The 19,442-nt window shown below is 38.5% G+C and overlaps 1 protein-coding gene across 2 annotated transcripts in view; it reads right to left on the minus strand.

The window, feature by feature from the left end:
• Window positions 1–19,442, minus strand: part of CSMD1 (CUB and Sushi multiple domains 1) — a 2,060,432-nt gene that overhangs the window by 19,047 nt on the left and 2,021,943 nt on the right. The window contains exons 62-66 of one of the 2 annotated variants that reach the window (XM_030555565.1): window positions 18,912–18,985; window positions 14,042–14,153; window positions 12,016–12,195; window positions 10,225–10,269; window positions 1,702–1,863 (exon numbers count right to left, since the gene is read on the minus strand). In XM_030555565.1, the coding sequence (XP_030411425.1) occupies window positions 1,702–1,863; window positions 10,225–10,269; window positions 12,016–12,195; window positions 14,042–14,153; window positions 18,912–18,985 (573 nt within the window). The remainder of the gene's footprint in view (window positions 1–1,701; window positions 1,864–10,224; window positions 10,270–12,015; window positions 12,196–14,041; window positions 14,154–18,911; window positions 18,986–19,442) is intronic. The other variant, XM_030555566.1, reaches the window with a different exon arrangement.

Raw genomic sequence — 19,442 nt, forward strand, 5'->3', positions numbered from 1 at the left:
AGTTCAGGTCCCGCCGGAGTCGCGCTGCACAGCTGTTCAGGGACACGCCTGGATGAGCTGAGTCTCCAGGAGAGGGGCAGAGGCGGGGCTGGGGCAGAAGCCTCACCTGTTCTCTTGGGGGCCCCTGCAGAGCACGGGGCCTGGGACAAATTGCCTCACTTGCCCCCCCCCCCCTTGGTGGCCCTGGACTCAGTTGGTGCCTCCCCTCATCTCTCCCCACCCACCATTATGTGGCTTTGGGGGAAAAACTGGAGAGAAGTCAGGCAGAGACTACAGCTGGTAGCAGAAGCAGCCGATGCAGGGACATATGGACACTCAGAAAATTTTCTACAGTTTTGACTGGATTTTCTCTGCCCTATGCCGAGTGGCTGTTTGCTTCAATTTTCTCCTTTCCCCCTTTCCACTCTTCTTTACAGTCTTTTCACCCCAGCTTCACTCCACACTTTGCCACTATTACCTTCTTCTTTTTTGTCTTGTCCCTCTCACTCCTTTTTCTTTCCTTTTCCATTTAGCTTAACCTCCCATGTCACAAAAAAAATATGTGGAACTAACATGATGTTTGCTGACATCATGATGTTTTTTCAGCTTATCTATTATACTGTTTCCTGCACACTGAGTATGTCTTGTCTATTTAGAGTATAAATACTTCTGGGAAGGGACTGTCTACTATTCTGTGTCTGTAAAATATCTTTCACAATGTGGCCCATTTTTTGGTTGGATGTGTTTTACCCCAACAGACTGGAAATAAGGCATACATTTTTAATGAAAGAGCAATTAACCATTGGAACAACTGACTGGATTCACCATCACTGACAATTTTAAATCACAATAGGACGTTTTTTCTAAAAGCTATTCTCTAGGAATTATTTTGGGAAAATCTATGGCCTCTGTTATACAGTAGATCAGATTACATAATCACAATGGTTCTTGTTTGCCTTGGGATGTCTGAAGTACTGTATTACTATAGTAAACACCAATTTCAATGAAAGATGCCTTTATATGTGGCAGATTGCTGCAACACTGCCCTTTACACTCGACCAGGAAAGATGCACCATCTTAGCTGAAAATGGCCATTTAAAACATAAATTTGATCAGACTGTTAGATCAGAACATAAATTAGCATCCCAGAAAGGAACACATAACTTACTATACTCTGTAATTAACCCTACCTATTTTATGTAAGGCTGTTATCAAGATGTCTCTCCTTTAAAACAAAGTAAAAGTAATAAACAAATAATATCTTCCTTTATAGACCTTTTGATCTTAACAGATCCTAAAGTGCAGCAAAAACTATATATGGTATGGATGACTTTGCCTACCACTGAAATACAACCACCTTCAGAGTTTAGCACGACAATGGTTTAATAGCACGAAGTGTCACTGCACAACAGCTTGGGACAAGAAATGAAACAGATACATTATTTGAAACTCTGGGAGAATTTAACTGGGCAAAATGTAACTGACCAAGCTGGAATTTAAGCAGGACACTACATTTAGCATTGTTACTGTTGCAAAATACACTGAACGGATTTTTAATGATAATATATTGGTCACGATTTTCATTTTACATAGTGCATAAATGACCCATATCATCAGTTAGAAGATATTACTGATGTGATTCTAATTTTGATATTTAGTGTTTACAACAACAGAAAATATGACAAATTGGAACAATTGAAAAAGCAACAAACCAGATATTACCTGATACCTTAAGTTGTACATTGGACGATTCAATGAATGTGGCATTCACCTTGCTGCTTGTAGTATTGAACCAGTCGACTGTTAGAGTAGCAGGTTGCCTTTTCCCTAGATACTCATAAAATCCTTTCCACAATGAATTTATGAAAAACACATCTGAAGGAACTGAACAAATAAGCAATAAACAAAGGAATAAATTACCACAAATCAAAAGTAAAGTAAAATAATCTATTCATCTGTCCTTATTTATTAAACTTCAAATTAAAGCACTCATGCATTGTTCTGAGTGTTTTTACATAAAGATATACAGTATCGGAGACAATGTATATAATGAACTTCCTGCACAGCTTCACATAATATCATGCTTGTGTGGTACAATAAAAGTCATTATAATAACTCATCAGTCTAAATGCCTCAGCAAACCTTCTCCTCGAGATGAGAAAAAAAAAGAAAGTTCTTGAGTAGAGGACCCATTGTAGAGATTGCCCTGCTGGAAGTCCTGTCTCCCCCATGAGCACATTCAATCAGTCTTCTGTGAGCTGCACTAGATGCTAGTGGATTTGAGGTGCAGTGTAAAATGGTGTTTTAAGAAAGCCCTAAATGACTTCCGAGTCAAGCTTCCTCTCCATGCCACACTACTCTGCTGGTAGAGATGGAGATGCTAGAGCTGGAACTCCTTCAGTTCAAGGTGAGAGTCCTTTGCATTTGGAATTTACTTTTCCCCCAGTCTGAAATAGCCTGAATCTGTTCTCCCAAGCAGGCTAGGAAGGGAATAATGAGTGGAGATATGTGGGAAGTGGGTATTTTTGTTCATTTTCTTGGCTGTTTTTACTCCGTCCATCCCACCCCATTCTCTGCTATTGGTAGCAGTGAAATTGTTGAATTTCTAAGTTATTAAAATCTGAATTTTAAATATTTGGCAAAGATGTGTACAACTTGGTAGAGGTGACTTTTAGTATTCTTCATTAATTGAAAATAAAAAGAAAATACATATAAAATAAAATCAGAAGAGGACAAATCCATTAGGGAAAAATATTTTAATTTTGTGGAAGAGGTATTTCTCTGAGATTCTCATTTTCTCCTAGACTCTTCCTACATGCCCATTTTCTTCCTACGCACATCCTTCAATGGCACAACTCTGTGGCAATACTTTTGAGATGAGGGGGTCTGATTTAAGACGCCAGGATGAGGTAGAGAAAGAAGGGATCCTCCTCTTGCCTGTGCAGCATGCAAAAACCCTGCCAGGTAAGGGAATATGGGAACTGATGTCAAATACTCCATGTGATTCTGGGCTGCTTCCATACTAGAGAAACTTCATTTAAAGCTTTCAAGGGGATATTACAAAGAATGAATGATTCATTCATGCATCCGACGAAGTGGGTATTCACCCACGAAAGCTCATGCTCCAAAACGTCTGTTAGTCTATAAGGTGCCACAGGACTCTTTGCTGATTTTAAAAAGGCTATTTAAAAAAGTAATAGCTAGAATCCCAGTCTCATAGCATCAAAAACCAACTGGCAGATCAAGAGACTATTGTAATCTCACATTCACTGGGACACTGCAGATGGTGTCCACCAGATAGCCAGATGCTGCTGATGGAAGAGTACAGTATTTTATTCTCCCCGGTTTAACTCTTGAAGTGACCAGCTAAGTTTTGTGTATTTCTTTAGACAATTTTAACTTTTCAAAATGTAATAAAGACCAATAAAATCATATGAATGCTTTCCTCAAATTTATTATGGCATGGAACTGGCAATTAATCATCTAAAAAAAAGTCACCAACTGGCTCTGCTGCTTGTATCTCGGTCCTAATAATACTGAGTATTAATGTGCACTTAATGAGTATGAGTAACAATAATATTTAGCACTTCCGTCATGCTTTTCACTTTCAGGGAGCTCTACAAACATGAGCAACAAATTCTCAGGTTAACTGTAACATGCTTTGAAAAAATATAAATATAGTTATTATTCTAATATCTTAGGCCCCAGTCCAGCAATGTCATCTTCATGAGTGGGACCCTATGCATAGAAGGAGTACTCCTATCTTAAATAAGACTCTGTGGAATCACAGGCATCCTCCCATGCAGATCTTATTTCAAGATTGGGGCCTTATATACCAAAAAACAAACAAAATATTACAATCTTATTCACTTTTTCCCAATGTATTTTATTGTTGAACTCTTACTATTTTGCTCATATACTAGAACAATGCTGCAATATTTAGCTTGCTGAGCAACCACTACATCCAAACAAAAAGAAATCAAGTCTATCTTTAAATAGCTGTAAAATGCATGAAAATAATGGTATTAATATTAGATTCTGCAAATCCTAAATCTCATATTAGGCCCTAAACTATACCAGAGAGTCACTTTAGCTAATAAATCCCCACATTATTCCTGTTGGATAGGTTAGTAAGTAGTTTTATTGCTATTTTAGAGATAATGAATCACAGAGAGTGAATGGTCTAATCCTTTAAGATTCTGCATGCCTCCTCCCAGAGTCTGAAATCAAGGACATCTGAGGATAGTTAGGACCTTTTGGACTATGCTGAGCAGAAGCAAGTTTCATATGGCTTGGCAAAGACCAGAGTGAGTTAGTGCCAAAGTTAGAGCTGCTCACTGTTATATAATCCACATGACACTCCCATACTCAAGAGTCTTGTCATTCCTCCAGCCTTGCCCATTTGGAATGCTATTTATCCAGTGGGGCTGCAGGGATTTCCTTGCAGTTTCTCCTCCTGATCATCAGAGGACAATGTGGTAAAGAAACTGCAGTCAGCCAAGCTGCTTCTCGTTTTCTGCACTCCTGCTGAAGTCAAACTGGTATGAAGCAACTGGGATAAGGACAATGTACAGACAGCTATGTGCCCCAGTTCCCCACCACCCGGCAGTGAAAGGGCCAGGAGTCAAGGAAGGGGAGAGAGAACAGAGAAGGGATGAAAACAGGAATAAAGAAGAGCATCATGGCTTTCCAAATCCCTGTAGCTGCTATTGGCTTTTCCAACGCCTCACCTGAGTGGTGCAGTGGGACATGCTCCTTGTACCCCCTGCAGAGAAGAGCCCTGCAGAGGGACACAGTTACTTTTTCTAATTGGCAAGAAATATCTAAATAGAAGCAAGTGCACAAAATGTGCCAGATATGCAGAGCTGAGAATAGAACTCAGGCCACCTGGTTTCTGCTCTGACTATATCTCTATGCCACAATCTGTGTATCCATCTCATTTATGTAACACACACTACTATACTAATTATATTAAATTAGTGATTCGGAGAAAATGACAGCAAGGTACTCTGACCCTTTCCCAACTTGTTATAGTTCCAACATGCTGTAATATATTAATTCTTCGGTAGGATTCCTAGACTTCTTGTTCTGGGATACTTCTCTTTCCGTAGGTATGTCACAATTGTGTCTCTCTGTGATAGCAGATTAGAAACCCTGATACTTTAAAAATGTATTAAAAGTATTTTATTTGCTTTTTCTTTTTATTAAATATGCACAAGGGAATTTATAGTTCAGGAAAGTGTAGGGCAAGTGGTACTGATATGAGTTTGCTATAATACTGAGAGGTTCAGTGCAAGATTCCCATGAAAGACCTGACAATATACCTCAGTCCTAGGCTTCAACACCCTTGCAATTACTGTTGAGCAAAGCTGTCAATTACAGTATGTCACTTTATCCAAAATGATATAGTGGGCTCAATTTTCAGCTGCACCCAGTTTACACTTAGTGCAGCTCAGCAGAGAAAGGAGGGGAAGGTGACTATAACACACATTTCTGTTCTTCCAATCTTGGGTTGGCTAAGGGCCAAAAAGCAGCTTGAGCAGGGTGTTGAACTAGCTGACCTCCTGAGGTCCCTTCCAACGCTATGATTCTATGATTCATAGGTATCACTGAGCTAGGCAAGGATCAGCTGGAGTGCTATGTCCCTCCCTTTTCCAACCCATGGCATGCTGCTCTTTGCCCTCCCCATCCGCTATGTGAGGGCAGTGAGGGAGAGAAGCAGGTAGGATAGAGACACCTATGCTGGCTCTGCTTAGGGTAAATCCATGGCTGCTCCTTTAGAGCATCTTTTTAGCTACTTTGGGAAAAGGCTGTGCAAAGCAGCAAGAAACATGACTGAAGTCTGAAACCAGTGTTTGTTTTTTCAAACTTATTTTACATGGATATTATAAGGATTAATTAGATAAAACTTATAAATACTATGAAGATTTAAAATACTATATAAATGCTAATTATTATCGCAAGGATAAACTAGAACTAGGGGGAAATCAACCCACTTCATATAGATGGTCACCATCTCTGTGGATATGGGGAAAGCAGTGGAAAGAAAGCTTTGGATAAGGTCTCCCACAGTATTCTTGCCAGTAAGTTAAAGAAGTATGGATTGGATGAATGGACTATAAGGCAGATAGAAAGCTGGCTAGATTGTCGGGCTCTGTCATAAACAGATAGTTAAGGGTTAATGTCTCTTTTACCTGTAAAGGGTGAAGAAGCTCAGTAAACCTGGCTGATACCTGACCAGAGGACCAATAGGGGGAGAAGATACTTTCAAATCTTGGTGGAGGGAAGTCTTTGTTTGTGCTCTTTGTTTTGTTCGTTGTTCGCTCTTGGGACTAAAAGGGACCAGATATACATCCAGGCTCTCCAAATCTTTTTAATCAGTCTCTCATGTTTTAAACTTGTAAGTAATCAGTCAGGCAAGGCATGTTAGTCTTATGTTTGTTTTCTCAACTTGTAAATGTTTCTTTTTGCTGGAAGGATTTTTACCTCTGTTTGCTGTAACTTTGAATCTAAGGCTAGAGGGGGTTTCCTCTGGGCTATATGAATCTGAGTACCCTGTAAAGTATTTTCCATCCTGATTTTACAGAGATGATTTTTACCTTTTCTTTCTTTAATTAAAAGCTTTCTTTTTTAAGAACCTGATTGATTTTTCCTTGTCTTAAGATCCAAGGGGATTGGGTCTGGACTCACTAGGGATTGGTGGGGGAAAAGGAGGGGGGATGGTTAATTCCTCCTTGTTTTAAGATCCAAGGGATTTGGATCTGTGTTCACCAGGGAATTGGTGAAGCCTCTCAAGGCAACCCAGGGAGGGGAAAGTTGCTGGGGGGACAGGGAGTGCGTCAGACACTGATTTTCTGGCTGGTGGCAGTGTTACCAGATCTAAGCTAGCAATTAAGCTTAGAAGTGTTCATGCAGGTCCCCACATTTGTACTCTAAAGTTCAAAGTGTGGGAAAAACCTCGACAGGCTCAATGGGTAGTGATCAACAGCTCGATGTCTAGTTGGCAGCCAGTATCAAGCAGAGTGCCCCAGCGGTCAGTCCTGGGACCAGTTTTGTTCAACATCTTTATTAATGATCTGGATGATGGGATGGATTGCACCCTCAGCAAATTCGCAGATGATACTAAGCTGGGGGGGAGAGGTAGATACACTGGAGGGTAGGCGTAGGGTCTAGAGTGACCCAGACAAATTGGAGGAATTGTCCAAAAGAAATCTGATGAGGTTCAACAAGGACAAGTGCAGTCATGCACTCAGGAAAGAAGAATCCCATGAACTGCTACAGCCTGGGGACCGACTGGCTAAGCAGCCGTTCTGAAGAAAAGGACCTGGGGATTACAGTGGACAAGAAGCTGTATATGAGTCAGCAGTGTGCCCTCGTTGCCAAGAAGGCCAATGGTATATTGGGCTGTATTAGTAGCAGCATTGCTAGCAGATCGAGGAAAGTGATTATTCCCCTCTATTCGGCACTGGTGAGGCCACACCTGGAGTATAGCATCCAGTTTTGGTCCTCCCACTGCAGAAGGCATGTGGACAAATTGGAGAGAGTCCAGTGGAGCACAACAAAAATTATTAGGGGGCTGATGCACGTGACTTATGAGGAGAGGCAACTGGGGTTATTTAGTCTGCAGAAGAGAAGAGAAGAGTGAGGGGGAATTTGATAGCAGTCTTCAACTACCTTAAGGGGGTTCCAAAGAGGATGGAGCTCTGCTGTGGGGGAAGGTTGAGGCTGGATATTGGGAAACATTATTTCACTAGGAGGGTGGTGAAGCACTGGAATGAGTTACCTAAGGAGGTGGTGGAATCTCCATCCTTAGAGGTTTTTAAGGCCTGGCTTGACAAAACCCCTGGCTGGGATTATTTAGTTGGTGTTGGTCCTGCTTTGAGCAGGTGATTGGACTAGATGACCTCCTGAGATCTCCTCCAACGCTAATATTCTATGATTCTATTCTATGATTTAAAATCAGGTCTCCAAAGATGGGAGGTTAGTGAACTAACCCACTATGATAAACAGGCTCCAAATTCAGCGGTATTAGTTACACCATATTTAAAATTAATATAGTTGCAAATGAAACTTTACAGAACATTAAGTGGAGAGGTACTGAGGCAGAAAGGAAACCCAAAAACCATATGCAGAGCTCATATTCATGACACAATTCAAAAGTTTTAAAATTATAATTAAAAGTAACCGTTAGTGAAATGTATCAGAGGGGTAGCCATGTTAGTCTGGATCTGTATAAGCAGCAACGAGTCCTGTGGCACCTTATAGACTAACAGACGTATTGGAGCATGAGCTTTCATGGGTGAATACCCACTTTGTCAGATGCATGTAGTGGAAATTTCCAGAGGCAGGTATAAATATGCAAGCAAGATTCAGGCTGGAGATAACAAGGTTAGTTCAATCAGGGAGGATGTGGCCCTCTTCTAGCGGTTGAGGTATGAACACCAAGGGAGGAGAAACTGCTTTTGTAGTTGGCTAGCCATTCACAGACTTTGTTTAATCCTGAGCTGGTGGTGTCAAATTTGCAGATGAAATGAAGATCAGCAGTTTCTTTTTGAAGTCTGGTCCTGCCTCTGGAAATTTCCACTACATGCATCTGATGAAGTGGGTATTCACCCATGAAAGCTCATGTTCCAATAAGTCTGTTAGTCGATAAGGTGCCACAAGACTTTCTGCTGCAGTTAGTGAAATATATCTTAAAACTTTTTCCACCTATTTATTACTGTCGTTTACTGTGAATTGAGTATTATAATTAGTGACATACAATAATCATAATCTTTCATTTTATAAAAATGAATTTTTAAAATAGTTACTTAAATGACTATAAATGACACGAGGCGGTCTGTATTAATGATATTAATGCACTGCTTGGTGAATATAGTTCGAGACACAGCCTCTGAGTGAACTTTAGCTGTATTTTAATTAGACAATGAAACACAATAGACCATGCAGTAGCTGATTAATGCATCCCTTAGCTGTGCAGTGGGGGAGCCAAGAGCCTCCAGCAAACTAAGGTTGTTTATTAATTAGCATGAATGCACAGTCCACTGTACACTATTGTAATTACTGTAAAAACTGGTGAAATGAACTCATATATGATCTCAATTGACACTCCTGTTAGCAATCTCAGCAGCAAGGCCAAAGATTACAACTTGGGAGCAGCTCCTGCGGTGCCCTATTATTCTGGGCAGGCCTTTGCTCAATTGTTTGTTGAAAAACTCTGTTTATATCGGTTTCAGAGTGGTAACTGTGTTAGTCTGTATCAACAAAAACAATGAGAAGTCCTTGTGGCACCTTAGAGACTAACAAATTTATTTGGGCATAAGCTTTCGTGGACTAGAATCCACTTCATCAGATGCATGGAGCGGAAAATACAGGAGCAGGTATAAATACATGAAAGGATGGGAGTTGCTTTACCAAGTGTGAGGTCAGCCTAATGAGACAATTCAATTAACAGCACGATACCAAGGGAGGGAAAAAAATTATTTTATATTTTATAAAAGTTATAAAAGTTATTTTTACATCCATGAAAGCTTATGCTCAAATACATTTGTTAGTCTCTAAGGTGCCACAAGGACTCATTGTTGTTTCTGTCTATATAAAAAGAGACCACAAAAAAATTAAGTCTAACATATCCAGTAGGTCAGTGAAAATGCTTGAATATGAAAAGTGTAGAGTACCAAAATTTCTCCAAAGATGTATATTTTATATTTCTGGCAGAAGCATATAATCAAATGTAGGTAAAATTCAGTTCAAGATCCATCCAACTTCTGTGGCATGGAGGGCAACCTAAGTTCTAAAATGTAATTTTTTTTTTTTGGCTTGCCAGAGCTTTCATAATGTGAAAGCCAGATGGATTTTTGACCAAACCTAACCTTATATAATTACATTCTATCCTCATGATAAGGCTCTCCATTAGAACACACTAATATAAAACTAACTTTCCTTGCTTCCTGTCTACCTTATACTCTATTATCCTTTTGATTTAACAACGCCTTTGTACAATGTTCCAAAAGCTGGTGTTGTATGAGAAATCACTATATAAAAATGATGTTACTATGGAAAAAATTTCAGAGAGTAGGCTTTACATGCCAGTTATTCTTATGAATATCCAGGACATTTGTCTTCCTTTGTGATGAGTAATGGAATAATTAAGTTAACTGTTAGAAATAGTTTTACTACCCAAAACATACTAAGGTGCAAATCAATTTAGTTTATTTAGATCTAAAACTGTTCTGGTATACAAACCTGGAGTTTTAGTTATTGTTTCATTAACTTCTCTCACTCCTTTACCTACAAGTAAAAAAACAAATTATCATTTTTATGAACATATTTATTTTTCTATAGAATGCTAAAACATAATGCTTGATTAAAGCAATTATCCCTCCTATATTTGCAGCAGAAATAACTAAAGTTAAAATAACTAGAACATATTACAGATTCAAACCCATACACTCCCACACATTCATTGGGGGAAAAAAAGCCTTGGAAACCAGCACTTTTATTGTGGTAAATTAGTTGACTACAGAGGTAAGTATTTAATATATTCAGGCCTAAAGTTTATGGTTTTATATCAGTCCCAGTGTTATAAGAGAGAGCCTTATAGTGAGGATGAATTATGTATCTGTGCAAGAATAATAACTTATTACATCAAAATTAAACAAATACTACTACTGAATAATGCTATGGATATGACAGTTCCAGCCCCATATTTTTAGGTGCCTGAAAAATACAAAAGTCAGGCAGATAGATTATTCTGTTGTGTACTCTTTTTCTTCACCGGCATACGGTGTGAAATTCACCCCTGTGCAAAAGAGCTCTCAAAAGTCCTATGCATTACTTATGTCTTATTTTGAAGATTTGAGTAACATATAAGTGGTATACTTTGTGTGAACTCTTTGCACAGGGGTGAACTGTACCCTATAACAGCTATATGTCAATTCAAACTAGTTGGTTGTTAGCTAGCATGCACATATGAACACTACTGGACAGCTTTTTAAATATTTTTGGGGAAAAAATCTTACGCTTCATTTGAAAGGCTACACTTTAAAAATATTGCTCAATCAACTTTTCATCAAACTAGTGATATATAGCACCCTTAAAAATTACTTTGCAGGGAACTGGTAATGGAATACAAAGAGCTTTATGTCTAGGTCACAGTTCTTGGTAGCAGTGTTTAAAAGAACATCACACTCAAGTCTAGTAGCAAACCAAAAAGGTCTATGTATATTAAGCACATTTTTAGTTCTTTTCTACAGTTGTAAGTTGCATCAAACAAAATGTTACAGGCAGCTAGCCCAAAGTACATAGTCTGGATTTTCTTGTTTTTTGTTAATTAAAACTGTTAGAAGTTTAAATGGTGCCGAGAATGAGATTTACAAACCACAATCAGTTTAAACATAAGGACCAAATTTTGCTTTCAGAATTCTGTATCCAGAGTATGCCAGTGGAATTATATCAGATTTACACTTATGTAATTCAGAGCAGAATTTGGCCCAATGGCTTATTTTCAGTTTCAGTGAGTTTTATTGTTTGTTTTTATTTCAAAGGAAACACATCCTCCATGGATTAAAAAAAAATGCATTTAATATAGCCAACATACCTGCATGATTTCAGAAGCCAGTCTGCTATGATAGAACTTTAAAAAAAAGTTAAAAGCCTACAAATATTGTACATTAAGCACTGAAAAAATATTTAAAGAACAAGATTTGACACAAACTGATAAGAAAGAAAATGCACAGTTAAAAGTGACAGCTTGTCTTGAACAAACTGTGGTCTTTTGGTTGAACTTTTTTTTTTTATTATCTGTAGGTATACTTTTTTCCTCAGTGAGTTCAGGACGGTACATTCACTTTGAATGAATTGGTTTGCTCAGTTTATGTCATAATCTGAACACTATTATGACAGTTTGTTTTATTGTAATATTAATTGGTCCAAATTCAACCCTGGTATACATTCTAAAATCAATAGAATTATACTGGAGAAAAAAATGAGTCTGATTTCTGTAGAGTGTGATATATCACTTGATCAACAACTTACTTTTACAAATAGGTGGCTTTCCTGTCCATTTCATATCTGGTTTACATGTCCGGTGCTCTGATCCACCAGCAAGAAAAAATCCTGGCTGACAGGTATACACCAAAGTGTAACCTAAAGTAGGAAGATCTATCGCTTTCACATCTACATGCGCTGGTGTCTCTGGCTGTCTGCAAGCATGAGCTGAAAGGGGTTTTTAGAGTTAGCAAACAGTTGTACACAGTATCTTTTTACAGAATTTAGAACAAACACATGCCAATCCATTCATTTTCACTTAGTAAACTTTCTACCATTTAAAAAATGGCAAGCAATTTTTATATTTTGAGCAAAAGTAACATTGAGATTTTGTGATTTATTGTTGTGTTGTGGGAAGTTGGAAATAATGATTCCTACTAATATCATCTATTTCTACACAGTACACTGAAGATCCATTATTAAGACATAAGAGAAAAAGAGTTAAAAGGAAGATAAGACAAGGTACGTGCCATTGCAAATTATTCGGTGATCAGTATTGTATTGTTGTACTGTCATAGCTTCAAGCATCACATAAATTCAGTGTCTGAAACAACCTTGAAAATTACCGTGATTATTGTGCTAAATAAAATCATTATAAACATCAAATGAAATAAAAGTTCCATAGAAAGGTTTTATCATACTTCACTGGGTATAACAGAAAAAGTTGCAATAGACATCTCAATCTTTCTGCTCCATTTGTCCATTTAAAACATCTCAAAATTAATCTGAAATGGGATTCGAATCTAAGGTCATTCGAAACCAGTGGTTCTCGACCAGGAGTACATGTATCCCTGCAGGTAAGCAGAGGTCTTCCAGGAGGTACCTTAACTGCTCTATATATTACCCACTGAAATTTAAGCACAATATTTATATTCCAATTGATTTTTTTTATAATTATATGGTAAAAATTAGAGTAAGAAATTTTTCAATAATGGTGTGCTGTGACACTTTTGTATTTTTATGTCTGATTTTGTAAGCAATTAGTTTTTAAGTGAAGTGAACCTTGTGGGGTAAACAAGACAACTCAAACTCCTGAAAAGGTACAACAGTCTGGAAAAGTTGAGAGTCACTGCTCTAAGATATTATTTTTATTTTAGATCAGTGTATTTTATTGGAGCAGTTCACTGATATACTCCAACGATCACAGAAATCCACATATATTGATCTTCCAGCTTCCAGGGCCGGCTCTAGCAATTTCGCCGCCCCAAGCAATTTCGCCGCCCCAAGCATGGTGGCACGCTGCGGGGGGTGCTCTGCTGCTCGCCGGTCCCGCGGCTCCAGTGGACCTCCCACAGGTGTTCCTGTGGAGGGTCCGATGGCCCTGCGGCTCCGGTGGAGCTGCTGCAGGCGTGTCTGTGGGAGGTCCACCGGAGCCGTGGGACCAGCAGACCGTCTGCAGAAACGCCTGCGGCAGGTCTACTGAAGCCGCGGGACCAGCGGACCCTCCACAGGCATGCCTGTGGCCCTCCCGGCAACAGGCAGAGCGCCCCCTGCGGTGTGCTGCCCCAAGCACGTGCTTGGCACGCTGTGGCCTGGAGCCAGCCCTGGCAGCTTCCCACTTGGAGTCCAGAAAAGCTGTGGAGTGATGAGTCATACTTCATGGCTCACAAAAGACTAGCCAACAAAATGTTCCTACACATACAGTGTGCCATATTCTGTTCTCAATGACACCAACATAAACATAAAAAACCTATATTAACTCTACTAGAGTTATCACAAATTTGCTCTGGTGTCACTGAAAGCAGAATTTAGCCCAATAGAGCTGATACGGTGACAGTGAGCACAGTTATAAAGATACCATTTGTCAACAGTCATCACACCATGGCACCTGACACACAGAAATGTACTGCTACATTTAGAATAGTAAACTACATAGTCTCTGTTGGCAAACTCTGACTTTGAGACAGTGGGGAGTATGTTGCATATTTACTACATGAGATTAAAAAGTGTACTGATTTTTTCCCTGTCAAAGACTATATCACATGTAAATTTTAAAGAAAAAATAAGGACTTACGAATGCATTCAGACTGTATACCACTCCAAGTTAAGTTTGCAAGACAAGATCTAGTAGTAGAGCCTTGAATATGATAACCCTTCCTACATCTGAAAAAGACTGTGCTTCCAACCTGCAGGATCAAAAGTAGAATATAAGAGAAAACAGGAAACCAGCATTTGTAACCAGTTGACAGCATAGTGATATGCTGCTAGGGAGATTAAAAAAAAAATTCTTCCATATATCATCAGTTTGCAGTTTACAGATTTAGCTTTTTCCTTATGCAATCAAAGTCTCATCCATGATGGTAAAACTGAATTTACGTGACAAGGATAAGTGGAAAAAAGTGGATCAGACTGGACACACGAAAAGGAACTACACTATATACACTCTCAACTTTCTAGTCTACCAATGTGTGACAGAAGCAACTAAAATGTGTGACAAATGACCAAAATGGTATCGCTACACATTGCACTATATTTGACTCACCATAACTAGAAAACCTGTTTTTAAAGATTTTTTTGTCACTATATGTATTAGTATGCCAGTTGTTTAAAAAGAAAACAGGAAAATACAAATTCTATCCTGTGCAATGGTAAAAGATCTCTTGCAGTTGCACCTGCAGTTAAATTCATACAGAAAATTATGGGCATAATTGTTTATGCTACATTTGTGACTATGTTCTACCTAAATTCTGCTTCAGATGCTCAAGAAGCAGAGTGATGAATGACAGGATTGAAAGATGTACTGTGATTAAGTGGGATGAGAAAACAGTAAGGGATAAAATATCTATTAGAAAGAGTAGAACACTTGACTGTAAGTGAAGAAGGCAGTTCTAAGCAAAGTGGTCATAAAGGTGAGAAAATACCACTTTCTTTACAATTCTTTTGAGGAAAGAAAACAAAGGAAATGGGATAGGAATTTCATAGATTCATATGTTCTGAGGCCAATAGGGACTATTGTGATTCTCTGTTTTCTCCTTCATACCACACGCTATAGGACTTCTTTGAATTAGTTTTGTTTTAACTACAGCATATCTTTTAGGAAAAAAAGATCAAATCTTGATTTTAAAATGGCCAGTGAGGAAGCATCTATCAGAATCCTTGGTATGGTTTACAATAGTTGATTAACCTCATTGTTAAAAATATGCAACTTACTTGCAGGCTGAATTGGTCTAACTCAGTGGCAGGCAATTTACGGCCCTTCAGAGTAATCCACTGGCAGGCCATGAGACAGTTTGTTTACTTCGGCACAGCTGCCCACAGATCTCAGTGTCCATTTTTCGCCATTTCTGGCCAATGGGAGCTGCGGGAAGCAGCGCAGGCTGCAGGGACATGCTGGCTGCTGCTTCCTGCAGCTCCCATTTGCTGGGAACGATGTACCATGACCACTGGGATCTGCGGGCAGCTGTGCCAATGTAAACAGTCTTGTGGCCCATGAGCGGATTACCCTGATGGGTCTCAGGTTGCCCACCACTGGTCTATCTTCATTGGATTTTATTATACTTTTGTCTGCCAGACTGAAGAGCCCATTATCATATTTCTGTTCCCCATGTAGGTTCTCACAGACCTTAATCAAGTCTCCCTTTAACCTTCTGTTTGTCATGCTAAACAGATTAAGCTCCTTGAATCTATCACTATACAATAGGCTTTCCAATGCTTTAATAATTTTTGTGGCTCTTCTCTGAAACTTCTTCAATTTATCAACATGCTCCTTGAACTGTGGATACCAGAACTATACAGTATTCCAACAGCAGTTGCACCATTCCAAATTCATAACAGAAAGTGTCAATCTAAAACAACTACTCTGTTCCTACTTGAGATTCCCCTGTTAATACAGCCTTACATTAGTCATTTTGGCCATAGCATCCCACTGGGAGCTCAAGTTCAGCTGATTACCTCCCATGACCCCCCAATCTTTTTCAGAGTCACTGTTTCCCAGGATAGCCTAATTCTGTTCCTAGATGTACACATGTACATTTGGCTATATATTAAAACACATATTATTTGCTTGCTGGTGACAAATGACAGAATGGAAATGGCAGAAGGAGATTACAGGGAAAAATCTAGAATAGGTGGATTTGATGATAGTACTGATAAAAAGGGCCAAGAGATAGGAAGGAGGTCAGGACAACTGAGGATGGAGAACTGCTCATTGAGGAAGTGCTTTTGCTGAGAGAGGAGATGAATTGGTGATAGATTTAATGAAGGAGAAAGGGAAGAGATGTAGATTATAACAATATAGATAAGTAAAAATGGATATTAATATGTAGCATGCAAGTGAATAATATTTAATATAAAATAAAATAATATACTGCCAAGTTATAGTACCTTTCGTCTGAAGATCTCAATGGACATTACAGAGGAATATAAGTATTATCAAAGTAAGTGTATATACTGGGAACAGAGGCAAGCAAAGCTAAACCCAATATTTTCAAATGTTGGTGCCTAACAAAATCTATATTTAGACTTCTAAAGAGAGGTGGCCTGATGATCCTAGTAGGTGCACAGCATCTACAATCCAATTCTATCTGAAGTGGGTCTGAAAATTAGGACACTTTTGTTAAACGTCTAATTACTGGTATGGATTTTCTTCCCTAAGTTTTTTGCACCTATGTCTGAAAATTTCCATCTCAGAGACAGGTCCAAAGACATGCAAAGAGAGTGTGGTAGAGTCTAGAACAGAATGTAGCTCTTCTGACTCTTATGCGCTCTTGCTTTTTTGTAAAAATATTGTCAATTATGATACGAGTGAATACCAGTAAGAGTTTCACCGTAAATTGGAATTTCACAACAGGAAGTGTCAATCTAGAAGAGATTTAAATAGGTAAAGGAAAAATGGCATGTCTACGCTCAAGCCAGTAATAGAGTTATGTATCTTTTTTCAATCTTCAGAAGGAATAAAGTAATTTACTCTTCATATTGCTCTGCTAAGAAAGGGTTGGAGGTGTGTATGCATTTGTATAGCAGGGCATGAAATACAGCTAACTGAAAATGAACTCAGATAAGTCAGAGATGATGCTGGTAGGCACAGATAAACACCTCAAAGAACATCTTTCTCTAATGAGGTCATCTACCTACAGATTGTTAAAAGCTGATTCCCAGCAGTGGTGTCCTATTGAGTACTTCACTGAAACTGGATACTCAAATAATCACAGCTGCAAAATATGTCCCCTTCCATCAGTAGCATCCAAAAACTGCATTCCATCCTAACAGACTGACCTGACATAGTGATGCAAGCATTTATGATGTCAAGGCTCTATTACTACAAGTAGTTATATCTAGAAATGAAACCCTGACCAACCTAAGACCAAAATAGGCATTAAGAGTTACCAGTGCCTTCAATAGTAAATGAAGAAAGAAACTATATGTTCTGGAGAAATCAGTGATAGAATGTGAGTTGGTGCAATTATGATCCATATATTAATGGTAACTGGTGATACAGGTGGATGTATGAGATAAAAGGGATGCAATTTAATCAAGACGTTCAGAAAGGCTATAGTTATAGGAGAAGTGCAGGCTAAGAAAGCTCAAGAGATAACTGACTGGAGAGAAATCATACGTCCAGGAGTTGATAGAAATAGGCAGGGAAATTTAGGGACAGCAGAGATTAACTGAAAGACAGTTACTGTATTCACTATAGTAAACAAATTCCAAAGTAAAATTTCACTAACAATTTATATTCTGAGAGAATCCTAAATAATTCTCATCAGTCCGAACGTTGAATGACAATGACTCAATATGGCAGTTATGTACTTTTGTTATATTTTCTCAATTTCTTTCATGACAGATGATTAATAAACTAATATTTCATGCAGAATTGAGGCATTATAAGGATGACAATCATCAAAGAGAATTTTGATCATCATGCAGACTAACGTGAGCTTCTGTGTTTGTGCATGGAATTCAATATGATTTCATAATTGAATTAATCTACTTGATGGCACATGGCAGGGTCTGAACAAAGCCCTGAGAAGTCAATGGGACTTTTTCCAGTGATAGGGTGACCAGAAGATAACTTCAAAATATTGGGACTGTAGCAGGGGGAGCACCTTTTCAATTGTTATACTCACCGTGTCCAGATCTTCGGCAGCATTTTGGCAGCAGGTAATAAATCTTGCCGCCAAAGAAAGAAGTACCTGCCGCCGAAATGCTGCCAAAGACCATCCGCAACTGAAGGACCAGCCCGTCAAAGACACGGATATGCCAGGTGTATAACAATTGAAAAGGCACTCCCTCTGCCTCTCACCACTGCCTAAGCAGAAAATAAATAAATAAATAAAAAACAAAAAAAAAACCAGGCCGCCACGCCTGAAACAAAATATCGGGACAAATGGCATCCCAACCATGCTTCGGTCGGGATGCCGGACAAACTACTCTATATTGGGACAGTCTCAATTTTATCTGGATTTCTGGTCACTGTATCCAGTGACTTGAATAGCCTTTTGATCAGGATCTTAGTATATCAGTTATTTACTCACAGTTTGTTAAAGTACGTAACAGCTACTAGTATAGAACAAAACAATTTAATCTGAGGGGGAAAAAAATCAAAAAACCTTGTAGGGATATAGCTAAAACACTGCATGTGCAATATAATTCTTGTCCACCCAAAGGTCTATACCATGTCATTAATTTTTACGCAAAACTCCTCACTTATTTCAGTAGGGAATTCTACTAAAAACTTACGACATGATAAATTCTAAAAATTGTCGGTTCTTTCCTAAAACTCCATATTAAAACAATAACTGAAGAGGAAGCCTGAGGTTTTAGTAAAAAAGAAATTTGAAAGTGATAAACATTATTTTAAACATTTAAAGCTAAAATAATTTAACATACACTAATATTAAATGCATTCCAATTTCAGTATATTGGTAAATAAAAAGGCTTCTTACCTCATAACCCCTAGAATTGTTCTGTATTCCATAAGGTGGAGTACCAGGATCTGTGCAAGTGTTATGGGCTGGATCTAAATTTTAAAATGGAAAACACAAGAGATGTTATTTCAGTTTAAATTTTCAAAGATAAATTAAATCCACACAAAATTACAGTATTTTGTTTGCCTTTCATTATGTTTACAAGTAATTCATGATTATAGTTTTGACAGCATAGAGATTTCAGTACTGGGATTTTTTTTTATACAACTGACCCCTTTGACTCTTGTGAGATATACAGCATACTGTGTCAGCCAAAAGCATTATGCATAACGCAGATGTAACATTGAGAGGAACCTTTCCCTCCTAGTGTTCTTTTCCTAGGAACCACAGAGTTCCATATTCCAGAAACCATATTTCTGAAAACCAACACTGTTTAATCATAAAATTATTTGCCAGAACCTCTTTTTTGTGACCATGAAGGCACATGCTTTAAAAGAGGCCCAGAAACTCAGCTATGGTTGAAGAGTTAAGTACATCTTAGAAAAAGTG

Source organism: Gopherus evgoodei, chromosome 3 (genome assembly GCF_007399415.2).
Source record: "Gopherus evgoodei ecotype Sinaloan lineage chromosome 3, rGopEvg1_v1.p, whole genome shotgun sequence".
Taxonomy (NCBI): Eukaryota; Metazoa; Chordata; order Testudines; family Testudinidae; genus Gopherus; species Gopherus evgoodei.